Here is a 22,866-nt window from a genome sequence, read left to right as displayed (position 1 = left end):
ATGTATCAAATGGAGCAGTGCAAAATGAACAGGGAAGGAAAATTACTCACAACGACGACGACCCGTCTGCGTGTTTTTTTCCACATCTGTCCCTTTTGTTTCCAGATCTCTGGCCCCTTAAAATTTCCCTCCCTCCCTCCTTCTCTGTGCATGTGTGCCCCATTGTGTGGTCATTGATCTGTGAAGCGTTGGGCAAAGAAAAAGGGTCCTTTACAGCCCCGGGTGTGTTGTCCTGTTCGTCTGATCATTGAGCGTCAGTTTCTGAATTCAACACAACGATTCACCAACACTAGCACTTCATTTTTCATTTTGATATGAGCTCAGACCTTTTTTTTCCATATCCCTTCTCCCTTAAAAATTGCTAATTCTATTCCGAATTCTCATCCAAAAACTCTTCCGAATTGTTTGTTCGCTTGCTTTTTTGTTGTGTTGCCCGAACATTTCGGTTTTTGAGGTCTGGGGAGATTACTGTAGTTGTTGTTGATTTCATTGAACATCCAATTCTGAGTAATGTTCATTGTTCACTAGATGTGATGCACTACTAGTATATAAGAAACCGCATTTTTCACACCCAATCCTGCAAAATCTAGATTTTGCATGGTAGGAAAGCAAGGTCTTCAGAATGTGATTGCGCTCTACCGCAACCTGTTCACTTTGGAGAATTTACAAAATTATGATTGCGGTACTGTCTGTTCAATAAAACGTGGGCGCGCCGCAGCCGAAAAAGGGGGCGTTCCTGATACGCCCCTTTTTGCAACAGTGGCGCACACTTTTTCGGTGATATTTTTTCGGAATTTTCAGATGTCATTTTTCACACTTTTTCTCATTGAAAATGAATAAAATTGAGATTTTAAAGTAAAATCATCCAGAAAACATGAGCAGCACACCAGAACGAACTTTCCCCCTTTAACCGGCAACCTCAAGAAGCCATCGCCGTCAAGGTATGAAGGCACTTAAGCAATTCTGGATAAAATTGATGTTTTCTAGATGATTTTACATTAAAATCTCAATTTTATTCAATTTCAATGAGAAAAAGTGTGAAAAATTACATCTGAAAATTCCGAGAAAAATATCCCAGAAAAAGAAGGTGGTTGCCCAGATTTTTTTGTACAGACAGTAGAACAAACTTCCTGCATAGAAGTTGGAACTCATAATACTATGAACATGTGAATAACTGTAATTTTCTTCGGTTTCTCCCACTTCCTTTTTATTTGCTCTTTATATTTGTTTTTCTAGAAAAACTTTGCCAAACATTACTTTAGTATTTCATTTCTCCATTCATTTAAATAAGGATTACGAAGAACACCTTTATGAAAAACAAAAAACCAAATAGTCTGTCTGTTGTTTTTCCACCACACGCCATCGAATGTTCGTACTTTGACATGTGGCTCGGAATAATAATTTGATATGTCTATCAAGCCTTTTTCTCCCATTTTCGCCCACTCAAAAAATTATAGGGTCTTCTTCTATTTTATGACAAATTTTTGATATTATTTTGAAGTTTTTTGAAAAATTCGAGATAGTAAGAAACTCAGACTGAACAATGGATTCTCTCTTTTTCTTTGGAAAGATCAGAATCACAACTAGCGACGACGCGCAACAATTGCACTTTTTTGACTTTTCAACTCTCTCTTTTTTCACAAATTCACTTTTTTTCTCCACTAAACAATAATATGTTAGGTATTTCATTTTCATAAAACTTTTTTTTCGCTCTCATCTGAAAAATTGTTGTTTTTCTCTTCATTACTCGAGCTGGATCCATTTTTCTTTTCTTCCTGAGAAGATTCCCAAAATGGATTTCTGATCATATCTTCAAAATATATTGTAGTATGGATCTTCTGATCGGTTACCAAGTTTTGAATGATCAGAAAATGGTCCTCTGGCGAATACAACAAAACAAAAGAGCATCTATATCTTTTAGGGATGCATTGACCATTTTTGTTTTCTATTTTCCGGGAAAGAAGAACTGACTTGTTGACAAAACAAGAGCTCACACAGACCCCGCCCCCATCTTTTCAATTTGCTTTTTTTGCTGCGAAAAATCAAAAACCAGAAATACTTTATTTTCGGGTGTGGAGACGAGGACGGGCCTGGTCGTTGGACCTTAAGCTACTGTAGTGTGATTTTTGAGGTCGTTTCTTTTCTTTTTTATCCATGTCTAACATGTCCAATAAGTCTTTTAAAATCGACATTTAGGCGTCAAGCGCATCAGATGGATTTTAAAGGCATTTTAGTAAAAAAATTTCGAAAATGCACGTTTCTGGTCCATGGATTCATCGCTTAGATGGATTTAAGGATTCCCTGGAATTAAAACTAAAGACACTCCACTGTGTCTCAAGCTATTTATATCTAAAAATAAGAACGTCTCTTCGAAAAACTGTGGTTTCTTTTTCAGGCTTCGAGCCAAGTATTCTCTATTGACATTCGTCCAAATGCAAACTACATACATTTTGTAGTAACAAGTATTCGTCTTTCATAAAGTACACAATTGCAACATAACGTCACGTGGAAAGCCCTTTTTTCGCTTTTCAGATCCTATTCATCTAGTTTCCAGACATAATTTTGCTCTTTTCCCTCCTAGAAGTTCTCAATTATTCATTAGTTGTCTTCCATCCCCCAATTTATGCCCCATCGTCGAACTTGTTTCTTTTTTTCGTTGAAACTTGAGGAAGTAGAAAAAAGAGCATCATATGTATGCATCCATATGTATCCATATGTTAGTTCCGCCTTAGAAAACTTACTGCCTTTGTTTTTGAATTAAATCACAGAAACTTTAATATAATCCGCGAGGAGTGTGAAACACGGAAATGAATGACTGAAATAGAAAGAAGTCGTTGACCGACCAGGGGGGAAGGCAGAAGCCGTCGACCAATTCTTGATCACTTCCGTCGTCGTCCCCTCCTCCACCTCTGTCACTTTATTTTAAGATTCCAACAGCACTTTTATTCTCACGTTTACATGTCGTTTACAAATCATACATCTTCGTCTCCTTCTCGTTTCCTCTTTTCATTATGAATTCCGTTTTCTTCTTCCTGAAGACTTTTCTTTTTACTCCACCTTCGCTTTAGTTTTCTTTTTGTTTACAGCTCCCGAGAATCCTGAGCATTCATTCATTCGCAGTATATCTATATCGTAATGTAGTAATTGCAAAAGAGAACAGATGTTTGGTTCATCAGAATCTCTCACACATCGATGATCGGGTGAAGAGAGAGAGTCGTTGGCTAAGAAAGGCAGTAGTAATTGGGGGAAGAAGAAGGACGGGCTTCTTCTTTTTCTTCCAAATGGTTGGTGTCGACTGATGAGTGAGCTTTGGAACGTGAGCTTTGACTATTCTCCGAACTGATCAACCTAGATAACCATTAACCTTTTTAAAACATATGATTTCTGAAAAAGAAAGGTTCACCTGGATGTATTTTAAGGTTATAAGGAGAAGCATGCTGATAAAAAGAGAAATGCAGGATTAAAAAGTATGGAAAAGGCAAAAGGATTTTATTAATCTCAAAATCTGTGACTTTATAAAAGATGATCATTGAGATGGTAAGTAGGTTTACGACGTTCTCAAACGAAATCAGATTGTCTTACTGTAGTATGTTGTTTGACTCTTCCAGAACAGGCATAGACACATTTATTCTTCTTGCATGAAAAAAAGGACCGATATAGATAGTGCATTTGAAATTCTAACTTTAATTGGCTGCGTATGTTTCATACTCAGTCGATTCAAAATCTTTTTTTGGGGGTTTCCAACGTCCTCTCCAGGTGGTCAAAGCTGAATGGGTCGGGAGTTGAAACAGAATATTCCCCTTTTAGGCTTCAGGACTTTTTGTAAAACGGCTGAGCTGAAAACAAACCAAGCCCGATCGGTAGATAAAGCCCGTATTTTTTTAGACTTTTCTGTCTGACGTCTTCTGACAACCTTTTTGTTTTTATTCACGCCTCCGCTTTTGTTTTTTGTTGATATAGTTAAAATACAGAACTACTTCGAGCTTGCCTACAATTTTTTGATCCCGCTGAACCCTTCTGAAGCGACCAGCAAATATTGAATGTCAAGTACTGTACTTGTTCCGATGGTTTCTGTTCTCACATCTCTGTTCAATTGTTCCGTATAATTTTCCATATATTCAACAGTTCTGTTAACCTTCATGAAATCCATTAGAATTTGAACTGTGCTTCTGGAGACGTGCCAAAACAAAATGTCCTCCAGATTTTCCTGTCATATCCCGCCGACTAAGTCCACGCTTTGTTCTAAACGTCATCTATGTATTCCGAGGAAGAAAGTCTTCTAGAATTATCTGTCTACGCTACTTTTGTTTTTCATTTCCCCTCAACTCCCCTTTTTTTGGATTTTTAAATAGTTTCCTAGAAGATTTTTTTCCGATCTAATTTTATTGAGTCGTCGAACTAACATTTTCTTGATTTGCACGTCAATTATTTTATTTCAAAACGAGGCATCCTGAAGAAAACTCAAACTCTCTAGGTCTCTTCAAGAGACTCCGCCTCTTTTCCAGAAATCATAAATAATTTCGACCACACCCGCTCCGACACCATTGACCGCATCGGAAGAGGATGAATACTTTCTATTCTAGAATCGCGGTTTCATCATTCTGGAAAAATAGAAATAAAAGAGTCCAAACATCAAAGCTCTTATCATAATACAGTAAACTATTTCGAAGGTGTGGTTGATCGAAAAACAAAAATGCATTTTGTAGGCCATAATTAAGTGAAATTTTCAATTTCGATCACTTCTGAGAGCACACTTTCTCCTTCTTTCTCTTTCTCTTACTTTCCCCTGCAATTTGGTTCAGAACATGTTCAAAAACACCAAACATCTTCTTCTTCTTCCCCTTCGTTTCCATCCAATACCCGCCTACTTTTCGCAGGCTCCTATAAATTGGGCTTACCCGCCGTCAGTCCGTCCGTGACTCGTCCTAGATTCTCACTCACTTCTTCCACTCATTCATTCAAATATATCTTCTCATTCATTCCAGATCTCCTTCTTCCATCTTCTTGCTCCTTTTCTTTCTTCCATACTTCAAATCAATCCATTCCCTTCTTCAGCCGACATCCCTATCGTCCGGCTCCGTCACTCTCTCGTGGCTCATGAGCGCAAAATCGAACTTATGGTCAGTGCGAAGCGTGCGATTGCGAGTAGCAATGGCCGTCGCACTGGCCCTCACCATCGAAGGACTGATGCGATCCAATCTGAATATGGTGAGTTTTTTTGTTCCAAGAAAACTAGGGCGCAGGATCCAAGTGTACATCGAAAAAGGGTACATCGAGGTGACACCCATGTCCTAGGGACATGAGTCCAGAGGGTACATGGGATCTTGAGATGTAGGGCGTTTAAGCCTAAGCCTAAAATTTGAAGCAAACAGCGAAAAAAGCTGTGAAAAATGTCCATAAGATCCTCTGTACCCCTGAAAACAATGTACCTTAAGAACTAGATGTACTCTTTTTCGACTTACCCTGCCGATCAGATAGTGGGCCGAAAACGGAGTTTCTAGAAGATGTCATCTAGACTTTCATTCATTGGATTCTTTCTGGTACAGATTTCAGGAAAAAGTGATATCTAAAGCTTTCCCAGGGATGCCTGAGTGTTTTTAATGGAATCCTCGATCCCAAAACATGTTTCCATTATCAAAGTCTTGAGAAAACCTTCGCGAAAAACTAAAGTTTTTTCCCTCAAAACATCAAACAGCATATGCCAAAAAGTTTTTTTTTTTTCGTTTCAAACATCAACGATTTTCTTTGTTTGCAGGCGATCGTTTGTATGCTAAACAGTACGGCACTGACGGACGGAAAGCCGATGATCTCCGCGACTTCTTCTCGTCTGAATACGTCATTCAACGAGGAAAAATGCCCTTTACTAACATTTGGAGGCAACAAAACAGTTGAACATGTGAGTGGAGAACCTTTTGAAACGAAAATTACAGGGTTTTTGAGAGGGGAGCTTTGATCGGGAGTTTGAAATGTTAGAAGGAAAAGAGGGAAAACAACATAATTACAACTTTATAAGTTTTCGAAACCAAGAATTTAACATTTTACAGAGAGGCACAATATACTGGACATCACATGATCGAGCGATAATCTTTGCTGCTTTCTATGTGGGAGGATTGGTTGCCACGTTGTGTTCGGAGCTCTTGAATAGGTACATAGGACCAACAAGAACAGTGTTCTACGGTGCAGTTGTGAATGTGCTTGGAACATTCGTAACTCCATTCGTGGCATCAACAACCAATTTCGGTACCATGCCGATAATGTTTCTACGATTTCTGATGGGATTTGGACAAGTGAGTAGATCCTGATTATCCGCGCTCAAACTGATCCTATATCAATATTTAAGGGTGTTCTTTGGCCATGTATGCTCGTTCTCGTTTCTCAGTGGTTCCCAGCCAACGAGAAATCCACAGCTCTGGCGATCGCAACGACTGGAAATCAACTCTCCGTGGTCATCGCAATGTTCGCCACTGCAGAATTGTGTCAACTTCCATTAGGATGGCCAATGGCATTCCATACATATGCAGTGTTTGGAATCGTGTTGTGTGTCCTTTGGTACATTGTTGTACACGATTCTCCATGCCACGCTGAAGATGTTCTTTCCAAGGAAGAGCTTCATTACATCACAACAGAGCGAGCTATCAAACGACCACAGAAAACTAGATGGTTAAATTTGGCAAAATCTCCAGTTGTCTGGTCAATTGCTGCTTCCTCATTTGCACACAACTATGTTACTGTTGGAACCATCACCTACTTACCACTCTACTACAAAACCATCTTGAACATGAGTCTGACATCGAACGGTGTTCTATCTGCTCTCCCATTCCTTCTCCAACTAATATCCAAGGTTGTCTATGTTGGATTTGCCGATATCGCCAGAAGACGTGAATGGGCATCAATGGATACAATTACTAAAATCTGCAACTCTTCTGGTTGGTTATTTCCAGAACTTTTATCTTCACCAAATTGTTTTTTCAGCTTCTTTTGGAATCGCCATCTGCTTCGGTCTTCTCTGCTTTGCTGATTGCACTCAAAGAGGAACAGCCATTTTCCTAGTCTGTATGGCAATGTCATTCGTCTCTGGATACATTCCTGGATACTCCACCAGTGTCGTCACAATCGCTCCCGCTCAGACTGCCGGAATCGCTGCTTTCTCGAGATTTTGGGGACAGATTGCTTCATCGGTGGCTCCATACCATATCGGAGCATTCACAAAACAAGGAACACCTGCGGAATGGATGTCTGTATTCAGTACGATGGGTGCGATTTGCATCGCTACCGGAGTGTTCTTCCATTGTTGTGGAACAGGTAAATAATCTTGGGGAAAATCATTATCAAATTTCCTATTTCAGTGAGTCTACAACATTGGGATTCCGATCATTCAAAAGCTCCAATCGAGATCGCTCGTGAAGAGTTAATTGATAGTTCAAAGCTTGACGATTCTCTCCGAATTACCACAGTAGACTAAGGATCCCAAACAAAAAAACTACGTGTTGTATCTGCACATATCACACACTCGCCCAAAAGAATTAATCATCTCATACTGGTTCTAATCTTGATTTATCGATCTGTCACCAATTTTTCTTGTTTGCTCATTCTGTGATACCGTTTTTTTCTTTTATATTTTTTTATTTGTGGTCAGAAAAATGGAACATTCATGATCCATTTTTTGGACTCAGATTGTAGTAATACCTCGTTTACGGGTCCCTCAAAACATTCCTTTAAAACAGTAATTGACAGATGAGAAAAATCATTTTTCTTTATCTGTCATCACACAATTTTCAATGAATATTTTTATTTTATGGAGCTTTAAACAACATTAAAAACCAAACATTCAACGTATTTAACGTCCAGATCATAAGTTCCAGACAATGTGATTCCAGCTGCCTAGTCTGGATTTTGTGTTTTTCAGATACATAATTCATAGAAAACAATGCAAAAGTCATGGGAGTTACAAATTCTATGACGTCCGAAAAGTTTTGAACTTTTGATGTTAGAATTTCAGCGTAAACTTCTATCAAGCCTAATGATTCTTGATAATGGAATGTGTTATTTTAATCTGTATGAATGAACTACAAAAACGTAATTTTTGGACAAATAATTTTGTGAATGTGCCTTTATTCGAAAGATCAACGGGAAAAATCAAAACGTTTTTTTAACTTGTGCATAGTGGGTATTATAAAACATATTATTATCATGAACCAGTCGGTTTACGCCCCCTGTCGGGGGCTTCAACCTCCTGGCTTCCGCTTTCTGTATCTTACAATTTAATTTCTAATTAAAAAATTTTCGAGTTTCCGAGTTCACCAAAATTTGTGAAAGTTTTGCATACTATCAATTTTCTTCTAGGAATATTTGATTTCCCAAATTTTCAAAATTTCCAAACTATTGAAAAAATATTTTTTTTATGTTCTGAAATCCGGAGTATGTGAACTCCCGGTTTCCTGAAGTTTCAAATTTTGGATAACTAAATGTCAGGTTTACTAAACTTTCTGTTCTCCGAAAATTCTGAATTTCGAAATTTTCGAATTTTGAAAAACAGTTGGTTTGTGCCCTCACCGGGCTGAGCCACCTAGCTCCCGCTTACAGTACCCGTTGTCTTATAGACAGGTTTTGTCATTTTTCCAGGGATTATTTTTTCATGGTCTGTTAGGAAATTTCGAAATTCGATGTTTTGGTTATTTAGAATTCCTAGAATTCGGAAAGTCGGAAGTAAGAGAATCCGGAAATTGAAAAAGTAAGACACTCGCAAGTTCAGAAATTAGTAAATTTTAAAAAATCAGATGTAGGAAAATATTAATTTTGAAATCCAGAAAAGTTTTTCAATCTGTATGTGTCAAATACCCAAATTTTGGTATATCAAATTTTAAGGAATCGGAAAATTCAGATTTTTGCATACTTACTAAATGCCGGGCTGGCCTGAAACGGCCCTGTTCGCAAAATTTATAGAATTTCGAAAAGTTTAGAATCGAGAAAAACCAGGAGGACCCCCCACATTGTCAAGTTTGGACTGATTTTTCTTGTTTTCTATGCAAGATATCAAAAATGGGTCAACTGACAAAACATTTTTGATATTATGATAAACAATTTATCAGTTTACCACTTTTATACCTTTCACAGGAAACGAGAAAAATCGACTCAAAGTTACAAGTTAAGGGATCCTTCAATAGGCAGGACGGTATGAAGTTTTCGTTGAATTTTTCATTTGTCTAAATCTAGACTTATTCCAGAAAATCCCGAAAATCGTTATGCTTGATTCGAAAAATGAAGATTCTGATAAGAAATTGTGATTATGCTAGACTTCGTTCCTCATCTCCAAACTCGTATTTTTGTTTGGAAAACAAAAGTCTAGACTTAAAATATGGCTGTATATTTTCAAGATTTTCTTTTAGAATACTTCTCTGATTGATGAGGTGTATTGAAATTCGCCACTTCAGACCTTCAGATCATTAATAACCAACTATACAATATAAATCAAGAAACACTTAGCATCCAAAATTGCATATTTTCGTCTCAAGAGATCCCTTTCGAAATCTTCTTTTATTTCTATTTTAGAGATTTTTTACAGATGTGTCGAGCCCTGATCCATGATGATATCAAAGAAGGCGGATAGATTAATCTTCTCTGATAATACTGAGCAGTGCCTAGCTTAAGATTTTTAGTTTCGAGTTATTAGTTATTCATTTAGGAAAATTTAGGTCTAGCCTGTGTAGCCAAATAAATTGTCTTATCAATTCTACGCCATGTGTTTTCTTCTTCTTTTATGAAATTTGTATTGATTTTCTGATTGCGAGACAAAAATGGCAAGTTTCTCGATTCCCGGGACGATGACCAGACACTATTTTCTTATTTTTTCTGAACAGTTGAGAACTATAATAATTGAGTTTCTGAATTATTTCGTCAAAAAATTATTTAAAATGTTCATTGATCTCTTTCTATTTCTGTTAATTCAGGTCAACGTATTCTCACTATCAGGTGTAAAACTAATTTCTTCTTGTTTTTTCAACCCAATGAGGAACTTATAAGGAAGCATATTTTCCAGCCTCTGCGCTTTTTTCTCACGTCTAAAAATCGTGTGAAAAGCGCACATCTAGATGATTTACTGATATGCTTATGATTTAATCATGTCTAGTTTTTATTTTTATTCAAAGCTTCCAATTACAAAACCAAAAGTAGTTCAAAGATTATTCGTGTCCTTCCTTTGAAAAAATTTATCACAAAAATACTTCCTAGTTCCTGGTCCAAAAAGTTAATTTCAAAATATTCAATCTCTAATTTTCTCTACTTGACCGAACTAAAAATAATTTATTTTAAACATCAGGAACGAGAGTCCAATCCTGCCTACAAAGAGTGATCGGACTGATCCATCAGAATCACTTTAGTCAAAAACTGATAAGCAATCCTTCTCGTTTCATTGCTCACCGGGTCGGGTCTTCATTTTCCCTCAACGACTTCTGATCTCTCTCTCCAGAGTTCATAGTGTCTGCCCGCGAGCTCGACACATGAATTTTTTTCTCTCCGCTTTCTTCTCGTTGTCTTGAGTTTCCTAATCTTGCTCTTATCTTATCTACTTTTTTCGGAATTTCTCACCACTATTTTCTCTGCACTTCCTCATATGCCAAGTAGGAATTATGTAGAGATAAAGAAGGATATGTCGACCGGATTTAGAATACTAAAAATTTAGTTTTCCACAAAAATGTGATCAAAAATGTTCGATCTGTAACATGTGCTTTTTTGCTCTCAAAATAGCCGAAAAATGGGAATTGTTCAGGGTATTTTTTTCAATTTCCAATCGTTTTCTTACGGATCATTATTTTCCCCAAAAAAATAATTTTTGCATAAATGACAAAAAGTTAAAATTTCTCAAAAAAAAACCAGTTCGAAATCAAAAGACATAGACACCGAATACCACTTCGCTTTCTCGATGCTGTTTCTCATTTTAGGATTTTTTTTGAATTTTTTCACTATTTTTATGTGAATCGGTATATTTTTCTGTACAAAATGAAGGAATTCATTAAATTCAGCACAGACCATCTTTAACGAATTTCATAGGTTAAGAAAACTCTGGAAAAATAAGTCTGGAAAAATAAGTCTTGGTTCTTGTTTTCATAAAAATCGACCCACTCAAAATGATATCACAGTTTTCCCAACAAAAAAAATCTATTTTTTTGTTCTAAACCCGCACATGTTCTATGTTAAATACAATCTGAAATCTTTGTGTTTTGCTCTAATCCTTATTATTGTTTTCATGAAAATCAACTTCGAATTTCTGTCTATGACATTTTCAAGGACTGTATCCTAATTCCATCGTCTATTCCCATAGCACTGCTTCAAAAACAATTCATTATCTCTACTACTCCGTCATCAATTCAAAATACAGACAGGTTTTCTGTTTTGTGCTCTCCTCTCTTCCAGGTGGATATGTCTGGCCCCCATTCTTAATCGGGCTCGTATTCATCTAATCTCTCCACCTCTTTTCCGCAGTCAGATCTCAGAACATACATCTCTCACGAATATAACTCTATCGTCATGTTTAGCTCCACTTCAATCGGAACAATGAGCATCTCTGAGGGAGAAGACGATCCTTGTTCCAGCATGTATGACGTAAGTTACCTATGGGATTACTCATTGTCTGATTATTGTTGTCCACACAATCAAAACCCGTTTAAAGTTAGACCTCCTCTCATGGTTATTTTCATTTTCTCAGATGTCGCTCATCGGAAATACCTTTGCCGGAAGAGCTGATGTTCCTGTTGAAATGTGTCGAGTTTGTGGGAAGCCGGCTGCTGGAAAACATTATTCGGTTAGTTGGAGTCTATTCACAGTAATCCTTAAGTCATTCTGTGAAGTCTATAAGTCATTTTTATCGGATTTCATCTGGTTTATTGCTCTATGGTATTTAGAACTCCAGTTTTGCACGTTGTAGTAGAAAGATTAGATTAGAAACTCAAGAAATCAAAATATTATAATTCACACTTTTTGCAAACTTTTGAACTTCTCATTTTTGAAAGCTTCAAACTAATAAACACCTTGTCAGACTCTAGAAGTTAATTTTTAGAACTATTTACAGTATATTCTCTAACAGAAGCCCATGTAAACCGCCAATTATGAGCTTAATTATCTCGGACTCTGTGAAAGATATGAACAAATTTCCAACTGATTAATTGTTCATCATAATCCCAAAAACATTTTATTAATTGATACATTTTTGATATACGGACCAATATAATTGGGCTCAAAATTGACAGTATAGGCGCATTTATTTAATCTTTTAATCTTTCATAGAAATCATTCATAGAAAACTTCCAAGCATGTAAGATACTAAACTTTTGATACTTCGTTTTTGTCAACTACAGACAAAATTTTGAATTTCAGTTTGTTTTTCTGACATCAACAAAAACTAAAAAACAAGATCAGATATCGGCATTTCCAAAAAAATTCTCGAATTTTCCTTTTTTACTGTATTTATTTATACCAACACTGATTCTCAGAAAAATGGATAACAAAATCTCTGAAAATAATCCGGAGAATACAAGAATTTCGGGCGTCTTTTGGGTGCAAACCGATTTGTGACTACAAAATCCTCAATTCGGGGATACAAAATATTTGAAAATTATCTGCGCTCCCAAATTTTGTACCCTCCAAATTATTGCTCAAAAATTTAAGATGAGCTTTCCGAAAAAATCCTTTTCAGGTTCCCGCTTGTCATGGCTGCAAATCGTTCTTCCGACGAGCGATCCTTCATAAAACTATCTATCCAGAGTGTAAATACGACAAACAGTGCTTTTCAATAGCATCTCATACTGTCCGCCCCCGTAAATGTCGTCATTGTCGTCTTCAGAAATGTTACAAAGTTGGAATGGTAGCCATGGTGGCTCTTCACCGAAAACACGATAGTCCTACAAGTTCAGATGGAGAACTTCCAGACTTGGTTTGTTTTACATTTTGCACTCTCTTTCTCAATTCTTTTAATTATATAGCCGGCTGCTTCACCTAACATTGCTTCACCAGTCATCACTTCTCCGCTACCAACACGAGAGAACTATGTGTCAGGGATTATCGATAAGCTTCACAACCTGGATATTCAAACTGACAAATTTCGAAAATCAGCTTACAATCCTCTCTTTATGCCGAGTCTCGAAGGAATTTTATCATCTACTGGAAAACTAGATTTAGCCGACAAATACGGGGTATGTACCCAGTTTGTGTTACAGATCTTTGATTCGGTGGTTCTTTTCAGGCGATGACTGGTTGGCCGATTACTCAAGAGAACTTTATTGAGCAGCAAGTGTTAATAAATCAAATCAAGAACGAAAATCCAATTACTAATAATTTGTTGTCTTTACCGGTTGCATTTCCACCATCGACATCTAATTTTGGCATAAATACGTGAGTCACTGGTATAGGGAATGAAAGTTCATATTTGATTCCAGGAAAGAGTGGCTCAGCTTTGATATGCTTACTGCCATAGAGTACGCGAAGACGTTTCCGTTCTTTCAACAACTACCATCAAATGATAAGGCAAGGAGAGAAGTAACACTGGAAATGAGCTTAATAACAAACTTTCAGATTTTGCTAACCAAGGCAACAACATTCATGAATCTTGCCCTCACATCTTCCTACTCTTCATTTCTCTCGAAAATGGCGGTTCTTCAAATGCCAGATGGGATTTGCATATCCGGACCAGCAGGACAGTATGGATCTTCTCTTTTTGTGTTGTCTTAAGTTGATAAGTTCTCTATTTTGAGAATGGTTTTGTTTTAGTTTGTGTTCCCCACCACTTTTCAGTTATCCCTCTAGAACATTCTTTTTTAGATGTGAACGTGAAGTTCGCTCCTTTGAACGGCGTCTCAGCCTTCGGATCATGGCCCCTCTTATCCGAAACGTCTTCGACAAAACTGAATACGTTCTATTAAAAGCTATTATTTTGTGCAATGATGGTAAGAGAACTCTTATCTAAAAAAACCAAAATTGCATTTTAGCCGTCACCGATTTGTCCAAGAGTGCTCAAGAAATACTGGCTAGAGAACGGTACAATCTCACTGGGGCTCTTTTGTTATATTGTTTAAGTAGACATGGTTCGAATGCAGGACCGGGTAGATACTACAGTATTCTCAATATGGTCGATGTTCTGGAACATTATCAACGGGATTTTCGTGATTTCATGCTTCTTTTGGACATTGCTACACCTCAAAGATATACACAGGATCGAAAAACGTTGCAGCGTGAAATTCTAAACTTTTGAATAGCGACCTACATTATTCCCATCAGCTACAGTGTTTTGCCTTCTTATACGTATCTTTGATACCCTCTCATTTTATCATCTGTTATCTATATATTTGTACATTTGATCTTGATTTTCAATGAATATTTTGTCTAGTTTTTTCATTTTTATAAAAAAAACTCAGAAACTAAAAACATACACGAGCCGTCATCTTTGACTTCTTTCAGCTAGAATGGTTTTAACCAATCAAACCATGAAAAGAATACGTTCTGTGAAATGTGTTGTAGGTTTCGTTGAAGTTTTAGGTTTTTAAAAAATAATTTATCTTAAAATGGTGTTACTTTGAATATCTCAAAATTTAAATTCATGGGTTTTCAGATTTTGCTGAAAATTTTACAACTTCGAAATTTTCTGGATTTTTGGATTCTCAGATTTTTTGAAAATCCCGGCAACTCCAGATATTCAAAATTGAATTCTAGAATTTTCAAAATAATGAAAATCTTTCTGAAAATCTGAAAAATCAAAAGTTTCAATTTTCGGAGTTTTGAAAATCGAAATGTCAGATTTTTTTTTTGAAGTTTCGGAGCTTCTGAATTTTTTTTCAGTTTCTGGATTTTCAGATTTTAAAAAATAAATCCTAGAGTTTTAGAATTTTCAAAAAATGTTGTATTTCGTAAATTGCAAGAAGTTCATGATCTCGACTTACGAAACCAATATGAAAAGCTTTACAGGTGAAAAGTCGCCTGCTCTCAAAATCTCTAGGAATAAAACATCATTTCTTTTTTTTCCGAAAATTCCATCATATTACACTCTCAATTGAATAATTTTCCAGATTCTGTTGCTGATTTTTTTTTTCCAGCGGCGCCCTCTTTCTTGTAGACCTCAAAACCACGCTACTTTAAACCTAATTTTTAGATTAACGGTCAGAAAAATAGCTGAAATCTGGAGATCTATCAAAAAAGTTATTCATATTTCCAAATGTCTCCAACTACGAATGTTCGGTGCCTCAAAATTTGCTTTTCGGATTTCTTATATTCAAATTGTCTCCATTTGTTGCCACTCCTATATATGCAGTTGCTGTGTATCTATTGGTATATCATTCTGGAATACATGCAAAAAGAATCAGAGTTATTTATCTTCGAAATTTAACACTGTATGACTCGAGTTTGAAATTTTTTCTTTTTTTAAATACCGTGTTTCTTCTACTAGAAGCCTATCCAAACCGTCAACTTTAAATCTCTCAATTATCTCATTTCCTGTGAAAGATATCAAAAGTTTGTTAACTGATAAAACATTGGTGATATTATGATAAGTACTTTATCAATTGATAAGCTTTTGGTATCTATCAGAGGAATCGAGCTAATTGACCTCAAAGTGACTGTTTGGGTGGACTTCTATTAGGGAAAGCACGGTAGTTCCATTTTCAGAAATGTATTATGCATGTTTGCAATATCAATAGTACTGTGTCCTATTTTCTATCTACCCATGATAGGATATCAATCAAATGGTATAATTCGTTTTATCCCACTGAATTTAGCTTTCCCTGCTATTCTTACTGTTTATTGTCTTTTAGGTTAAAATGCTTCAAAGAATTTAGTTATCATAATTTACTTGCTTTCAGGTGTTGTACTTTCAATAATGGATCTTTTCCATTATCGTCTAAAAGCTATCTCCTCTATGAACACTAATCCTCGAAACCTAAAAATTCGAAGATTTCTCCAAATATTGGTCTACTTGACCTATGTCATTCTGGTCTTAACTGCAATTTCTTATTTGGGTCTCCTAACGGTTCAAAGCTCGCAGCCGACAATCAAGCCAATGATTTTTGAGGTTTCAAATATGACAAGCTCTCAGACCCGCAACACATCTATTCCAGAAATACCACATGGCCGAAGTCTGGTGTCCTAAATTTCTAGTCTCTGATCCGTACTCTTGGCCGATTATTCTTGCCATCTGCACCACATTAGTTTTCATCATTTTTGTTGGCTCCGTCGTTCTATTATGCGGAGCGTTTACTCTGGTAATCTTGTTAGCTTCGCGAAAAGATTTATCTCAGCATACGTTGAAAGTTCAGAAGAAGTTTACTACGGTGTTGATTGTACAGGTGAAAATGGGAAAATTTCGGTCAAGAGAGGCAAAAAATCACGTTTTCAGGCAGCTGTTCATGTAGTTTTCATTTTGGGGCCCATCATAACAATTGTGGCTTCTGTCTACTTTGATATTTTCATAAATGGTGAGAGTTCAAGATCAGAATTTATAGAAAAAAGAGAGAATAGCTATATTATAATAGTGGTTTCTTTTTTCTTACGTAATCCCTTTAGTGGTAATTGAATCACCACACAAAAACCAATTCGAAGAACACTCAAAAATTGATTTGTTGTCCTGATGTTCGAAAAAAAACCATACTTGAAAAATCAGGGTCCGGACCGCGTCATCCCAGGCCGGCCGGTTAGGCCCGGGTTTTTCATATTTTCATGAAATTTTGAAATTTCCTAACTATTTTCGAATAAAAAAAGGCAAATAATTCGTAGGGTACAAAAATGCTAATTGGTCCACAGTAGTATAATCTACAAAATCCTCAATTCGGGGGTACAAAACACCTGAAAAAAATATTTTTAACCCGCGAATTGTTGCTTTTGTACTCCTAAATTATTTTGTAACTCCTTGTACCCTCAGAATCGTTGCACCCTCCGAATTACAAAAAAATCTGAACGAAACTCAATACTTTGCAAACTTTTTCCTTGGCAGAAACTTTGTTTATTCTTTTATTCAAGGTTTTTTCCAGAACTTTTGATTTCCAGATGGCGGTCTCGTTTTCTTTTTTGTCGAAGCTCAACAAGGAACTGCTTCAACCCTGGTCTTCATTTCGACACATTCAGTGACGAAGAAAAGCGTCAATTATGTGTTCAACCGTGGTATTTTGCCTGAAATCTTTTCTTTGAAAACTCTTGTTTTTATTTCAGTTCGAAAACTCCTTGGTCTCAAAGATGCAAACAACATTTGGCGAGTGTCGAAAGTCGAACTTCGGAGCAAAAGCGTAGTCTAGTTATGCATACTTTATCAATAATTTCCATTTGTTGCTCACCCATTTTTTACGTGTCTCAATTCATTGATATGAACTGCTGTACTGAAAGTAAAAGTGTATAACACAGTATTTATTCACCAAACACACACTCTGTGTACGAAGAGCAATTTCGTTTGCTCTTTCTCTATCCACACAATACGGTTCTCGTTTCTCTGTTACTCTATTCTCTCGCCTTCCCTTGTTGTTCAGTTTTCTTCGTTTTTGGCACCCCAATCAGATGTTTCCAAAGAAAAAAAGGCCGAGAAGTTTCTTTCGTTTAGTATTTCGGAAAAAAGAGAAGAGACGTCTCCTCGAGACTTCCATTCGTTGTGTTCGTTGTCGTCACGGAGTAGATTTATAAAAAGAGACGACGAGACAAGTTTCTGGGCTTTTCTGGCGTTTGAATTTGTAATTTTTTCATTACGAAACCCTTCACTAGTCTTTCTAAAAGATTCTCAATTTTCAAAAGAACTACCATAAACACTCTAAAGGCCACCCTACCCTTCTAAGGCTGCCCTCTCCGTATACTGTGATCCCATATATTTCGATTTTTGTAAAAGATATAGAAAAGTCGTCAACAAACTATGTTTATTATAATATCAAAAATATTTTGTCAGTTGACCACTTTTTGATATCTTTCACAGGGAACCGAGATATATTGGTTCAAATTTAACGGTCTGGGTGGTTTTCTATTAAGGTGTTTTCGATGTTTAACTTGTAGCTTCCCGTTCTTTTTTTGATTATTTTTTCGTACTATAAAATTAGCAATTTTCAGATCATGCCCCTTCACACTTCTGAAATCATTGGCCGTAATGCTGATCGTCTCATCAAGAAGTACGAACATGTTCCTACCATCATCTCTTTTGTGACTCTATTCTTCGGAATCCTTATGTGAGTATAGAATGCACTACTCTTTCTAATCAGCTATGATGTGTTGCTGATTGTTTGATCAGTTGAATTTTAGTTTCCTGATAAGAAATTATAAACTTTACAGTTTCGCAATTCCCGTCTTCATGGATCATCTGAAACGAACTCAAGCTTAGAAGAACCAGTAACACTGAATACATTTATTTGTACATAGAAACCGAGAGCATGTGATGTTCATTCTTTTTTCATTTTTTTTTATAACAGTGCAATAAATACAGTTTATTCACAACTTTGTTGACTGTCGACCACCATCACACGAAAAAGCCATTAAGAAAGCGGGCAAGACGATTGAGGCGCCGAAAAGTGATGTTATTCCGAGGATAACGAGCATTGTGCCTATCTGAATTCGGCAGCATAAAGCACGGTTTTTGAAATAATGGACAACGCAAACCTGATAAAAGGACGCAGTTTGTGTGAAAAGTAGAGGAAGGCCGGCAAGAAATAAGGTTAGGGATCCGAATGCACAGGCAACACCAGCTGTTGAATGAGCAGATGACACTTTTTCAGATGCAGAAACGAATTTAGCGTCTCTTATAGCTACTACGTAATGTAGAGTGTAATCAAAGCTGAGACCGATTGTGATTATGAGAATTGTGGATTCCACAACAGATAGCTTCCATCCTGAATTGAATATTGTGTTCAAGTCACAAAGAAACACATACCTAGCATAATAAGACTGGCTACAGTCCAAAGAATCACAAAGAAAATGACCATGGAGGAGAGTATCGAGAGGTTTATAACACGAGTACAAACCACAATCACAATTAGACAAATTCCGAGAGAAATGGTCACAGAGACAAAACTCGATGATCTGAAAACACAGTGAATCATGCAGTAGAAAGGTATCCTAACTGTTAAATATGAGCCAGTTTATCTCGATTTCAGTCAAAGATAGAGAAAAGTTGTCAACTGGTCAACTGTTTATCATCACATCAAGAGTATTTTGTCCGTTGACACATTTTTCATATCTTGCATGGGAATTGAGATAATTAAGCTCAAACTTGACAGTGCGGTGACTTCTAACTAACCTTAATTGAGATACGATGTCGTAGAACCTGGATATCTCTGTAGATGAGAGACACAACACTGGGTCACTTGTTGTATTCTTTATGATTTTACATGATTGTTCAATTTCTTTGAAGAATTCGCCAATGACTTCAGTATCAACTCGAAGCTTTTGATTAGATGGGATGGATATGAAATATCTGAAAATCGTTATTATTAAACATTCTGAAGTTTCGGGAAGCGATACCCAACAACATTCAAATCATGGTCAATAAAAGGTCCATCTCCTGGAATAACCGCAAAATCGTCAGGAAACTGATGGATAAGATTTTTGAATCGTACGGAAGAAGCAAGAATGCAATTGTTTGGAATCGTCTGGAATAGAATTTTATCGTTTTCGGATCAGAACAAAATATACCTTATTTTCAGAAAGACACGACTCATTCAATCGAAGTGTTTTGTCAGCCCACGAGAAATGAGTATAATTTTCCAGTCGGTACTTTTCAGCTTCTGAATCAACGAGTCGGCGATAGAAATCAAGTTTATCAACGTCAAGTTGAAAGTTGGCGTCGGAAAAGTTTTTTCCTGGTTTGTGGTATGGACTCAACGTCGATGATTCCCTGAAATGATATAAACTCTTTTTTCCCGACTTTCTTTCTTTTTCTAACTTTATAGCCTCCACTCCAAATACGAAATTCTTGACTAATTTTGCAGATCTTTGCCATTGAAAATTGAAACGATGCATATGATTGTCAAAGAATTCGTGAATATTTGAATCAATGAGTAACTGAAATCATTCAAAAAACAATGCTTGTTATTGCCTTTCTTGCTTACTTTAGTCGGATTATTTTGTGGAATCGTCAATCCGGGATTTTGAAAAATGATGAAAGCTGACAAACCAGTTAGAATAAAGCTCAGAATAACTACTCCAAAGCGGAAGTAGTATGTGAACTCAGTGATCTTGGAGTTAAAATTTTCCAGTTTTGGTTTTTCAAGTTCAACTGGTTCAACTGTATCTACAACTTCAGGGGATGGTTTTTGTTTTCTAACAGGACGTGTCAAGATAATAGCTCCTGGAAGAATCAGAATCACGAGAATGTAGTTGATTAAAACTGTAATTGCAGCATATATTCCGAAGCATCTGGAATAACAGGGTCTTTTGAAAATGAATTATCTGGAACGCTTACCTTAAAACTATTACAGGACTAAAAAGATTGGTTAGAAAAGTTGTAGCAGTTGTGAGAGATGTGACAAACATGGAGACGAGAGAGTGATGTAGTGAGAGACGCAGACTTCGAGATAGGAGATCTGATTCTCGATATAGTGGAATATAGATTGATCCTATTTTATATTCCAAATTGGACATTTTCTGGAAAACAAAATTTGATGAAACCATAAAGAATTGTGACCCACCTTTACTTCTCTTCTGTAATAGACGAGTAATAGAAAGGCATCATCTGCTCCAATTGAAATAAGAATCACAACTACAAGGAGATTAATAAATGGGAAGAAATCGATTCCTAGAATCACCTAAAAAGTGAAATACTTCTAGAAACGCCACTTGTCTCTATCTTACCGTATAAACAAAGAATGCAACTCCAGCTGACAAAGAAACAACCATAAGAATGATACTGGTGAAGATTAAACTTCTTGAATAAACTAGGAAGCATAGAAAAACTAGAAATGCTGAAAGTCCGGCAATCACACTATCCACTCTAATTGTTTCTTGAAACACCCGATTCTTCATATTCATTGCAACACCAGCCATCCGAGTATAGGGATTCTTCTCTAGATGAAGTTCCAGTCTCTCAATGAGACTATCATAGACTTCTCGATCATCTACACCATTCCACATAGCCATCTGAAACTTGGATGAAATGGTCTGATTTGCTTGAATGTCGGCCGTTTCCGGTCCGGAATGAAAGGACAGATAATGGCACTTGCCCAAAAACGGCTGTATAGCGGGCCATGGTCAAATTTTGGTCGGAAGTTAAAGTGGACAGCTTTAGTAGCGATCTTACCCGAAATATAACCAGTTTCCAACCAGAAGTTGCTAGGCAGTGGAGAAACTCACCTTTAAGACTACCGTAACTATCAGCTCCGAATTATTGTTACTTGGCAGGAGCCAATGATTGACATGGTTGATAGAGAAAGCTGAGCACAAGTCTAGCTTCGGGTCTAGATTGCACTTTTTCAGAAGGTCTCGAAAATTTGAAATGCTGAAATTCTGTGTATTTTATGTATGTGAAAAAGTCCAATAACTAACTCTTCTTGATTCAAGCCATCACAAGAGTTTTTAGTTGTCATATTTGGACAAGTGGTGTACAATGGAATGTTCAGAGAGTGTTTTAAAGATTTTGCAGGATTTGTAAAATTGAATTCCGCAATCAATGTATCAACAACATCATCAACTTTGCACAGATGCCTCATAACATCTACTGTGAATAACTGAAAATGGGAAATCTACAAAAAACTTTTGCCGATTCTGACTCACATCATCATAACTTGAAACCCGTATCATAACTTTCCCTAAATATTCAATCATATCATACGGTAGGCCTTTTCCAATGGATGCATACATTTCACATGGATCCTCTAAATCTGAGACATTTGGTTCAGAATCAACTCCATAATCATCATAGTTGACAGTTATAGGTTCCAAAGTTGTCGTGTTGGAAATTTCCCTTCTTCGGCGCGTCAGATCTTGTCTGAAATATTGTCTAGCCTAGGGTACGGTTTCAAATAGTGAGCTCACTCAAAATACCATCGTAATATGTTTTCATTAGAAGTTTGATGTGGTTTCATAGCTTCCAGGGTCAGCCTGGCGGACGATAACGGAGTTCCTCTTGTTTCAAAACCCTACATCATGAATCTAAGATCCTCAAAAGAACCTCCTACCCTACCTTAGTTGGGTCCAAATCTATGACTCCAAAATTGAAGTAAAGCGACCAACAAGTGAGAAAAACAGAGACAGATCCCGTCAAAACAATAACTATAATCGGGTGATCAATGACCACATGAGCATATCTGAATAATTGTTTTCAACGTTTTAATTCATTTGAAAATCAAACTGACTTCATGAAAATGCGCTCAACGAGCTTTGAAACTGTAGTAGTCATTCTCCGGTTGTTCTAATAGAAAAAAAAGAGAACGAATTGATAGTGTGGCGGGGACGATGATTCGGGGAATGTTTGCGCTTCCAACAATACTTCTTTTTGGTCTGTTTCTCGAACGATTTGAGAAGAAGAAGAAATACAAAATGTACATGCACATTTACAACGAAACAACTATTTGTTTTTCTCTACTACGAACCATTTCTTCTATCTTTCTAGAAGTTGTCATTTCGGATGACTCAACCAATATTATGCAGAAGTCAGGGGAAGAAAAACGGGAACAAAAAGATGGAAGTGAGCGATTTTGAGATGGATTTGTGACACTTTGGCTTTGAATTTTTTATGCCTTTTTATTTTTATTTTTTGCCGGAACTTCGACATCCGAGTTAGAAAATTTCCGACTTCCGACTTCCATTCCAAGAAAAAAATGTCTGATCTTCAGAACTGTTGAAGTAAAACACAAAAATCTGATTCTTAACATTTCTAAGAAAGTATTAGTGTCTTGCGTCCTTTATCTTCTTTCGCGCCCTTTGTCAAAT

The 22,866-nt window shown here is 36.6% G+C and overlaps 6 protein-coding genes across 6 annotated transcripts; 5 read left to right on the top strand and 1 right to left on the bottom strand.

The window, feature by feature from the left end:
* Positions 1-4,805: 4,805 nt before the first annotated feature.
* On the top strand, positions 4,806-7,462 carry CBG19243 (the record flags this gene model as incomplete). Its single annotated transcript, XM_002637474.2, has 7 exons — positions 4,806-4,903; positions 4,986-5,208; positions 5,756-5,896; positions 6,045-6,287; positions 6,341-6,926; positions 6,973-7,302; positions 7,347-7,462. The coding sequence occupies 7 exons, from the start codon at positions 4,806-4,808 to the stop codon at positions 7,460-7,462; spliced, it is 1,737 nt and encodes a 578-aa protein (XP_002637520.2).
* A 4,061-nt stretch (positions 7,463-11,523) lies between these two features.
* Positions 11,524-14,239, top strand: Cbr-nhr-36 (the record flags this gene model as incomplete). The annotated part of the gene is made up of 8 exons (XM_002637473.1): positions 11,524-11,598; positions 11,702-11,797; positions 12,689-12,925; positions 12,975-13,184; positions 13,235-13,383; positions 13,428-13,688; positions 13,810-13,934; positions 13,977-14,239. The coding sequence occupies 8 exons, from the start codon at positions 11,524-11,526 to the stop codon at positions 14,237-14,239; spliced, it is 1,416 nt and encodes a 471-aa protein (XP_002637519.1).
* A 1,419-nt stretch (positions 14,240-15,658) lies between these two features.
* On the top strand, positions 15,659-15,796 carry CBG27188 (the record flags this gene model as incomplete). Its single annotated transcript, XM_045237978.1, has 1 exon — positions 15,659-15,796. The coding sequence occupies one exon, from the start codon at positions 15,659-15,661 to the stop codon at positions 15,794-15,796; it is 138 nt and encodes a 45-aa protein (XP_045100210.1).
* Positions 15,797-15,856: 60 nt separating this feature from the next.
* CBG19241 lies at positions 15,857-17,264 on the top strand (the record flags this gene model as incomplete). Its single annotated transcript, XM_045237977.1, has 4 exons — positions 15,857-16,048; positions 16,095-16,322; positions 16,373-16,451; positions 17,020-17,264. 4 exons carry the CDS (start codon positions 15,857-15,859, stop codon positions 17,262-17,264), a joined length of 744 nt encoding a protein of 247 aa, XP_045096725.1.
* A 796-nt stretch (positions 17,265-18,060) lies between these two features.
* Positions 18,061-18,325, top strand: CBG19240 (the record flags this gene model as incomplete). The annotated part of the gene is made up of 2 exons (XM_002637471.1): positions 18,061-18,173; positions 18,277-18,325. The coding sequence occupies 2 exons, from the start codon at positions 18,061-18,063 to the stop codon at positions 18,323-18,325; spliced, it is 162 nt and encodes a 53-aa protein (XP_002637517.1).
* Positions 18,326-18,432: 107 nt separating this feature from the next.
* On the bottom strand, positions 18,433-22,333 carry Cbr-ptd-2 (the record flags this gene model as incomplete). Its single annotated transcript, XM_045237976.1, is given in 14 exon segments — positions 18,433-18,830; positions 18,872-19,020; positions 19,238-19,414; positions 19,462-19,589; positions 19,633-20,001; positions 20,049-20,355; positions 20,402-20,583; positions 20,628-20,744; positions 20,791-21,075; positions 21,289-21,433; positions 21,481-21,662; positions 21,682-21,922; positions 22,113-22,241; positions 22,290-22,333. 14 exon segments carry the CDS (start codon positions 22,331-22,333, stop codon positions 18,433-18,435), a joined length of 2,853 nt encoding a protein of 950 aa, XP_045096724.1.
* Between the last annotated feature and the right edge of the window lie 533 nt (positions 22,334-22,866).

The sequence above is a fragment of the Caenorhabditis briggsae genome (genome assembly GCF_000004555.2).
Source record: "Caenorhabditis briggsae complete genome, chrV, whole genome shotgun sequence".
Taxonomy (NCBI): Eukaryota; Metazoa; Nematoda; class Chromadorea; order Rhabditida; family Rhabditidae; genus Caenorhabditis; species Caenorhabditis briggsae.
Note: the sequence above shows the minus strand (reverse complement) of the source record. Positions and strands in the feature narration are given on the sequence as shown.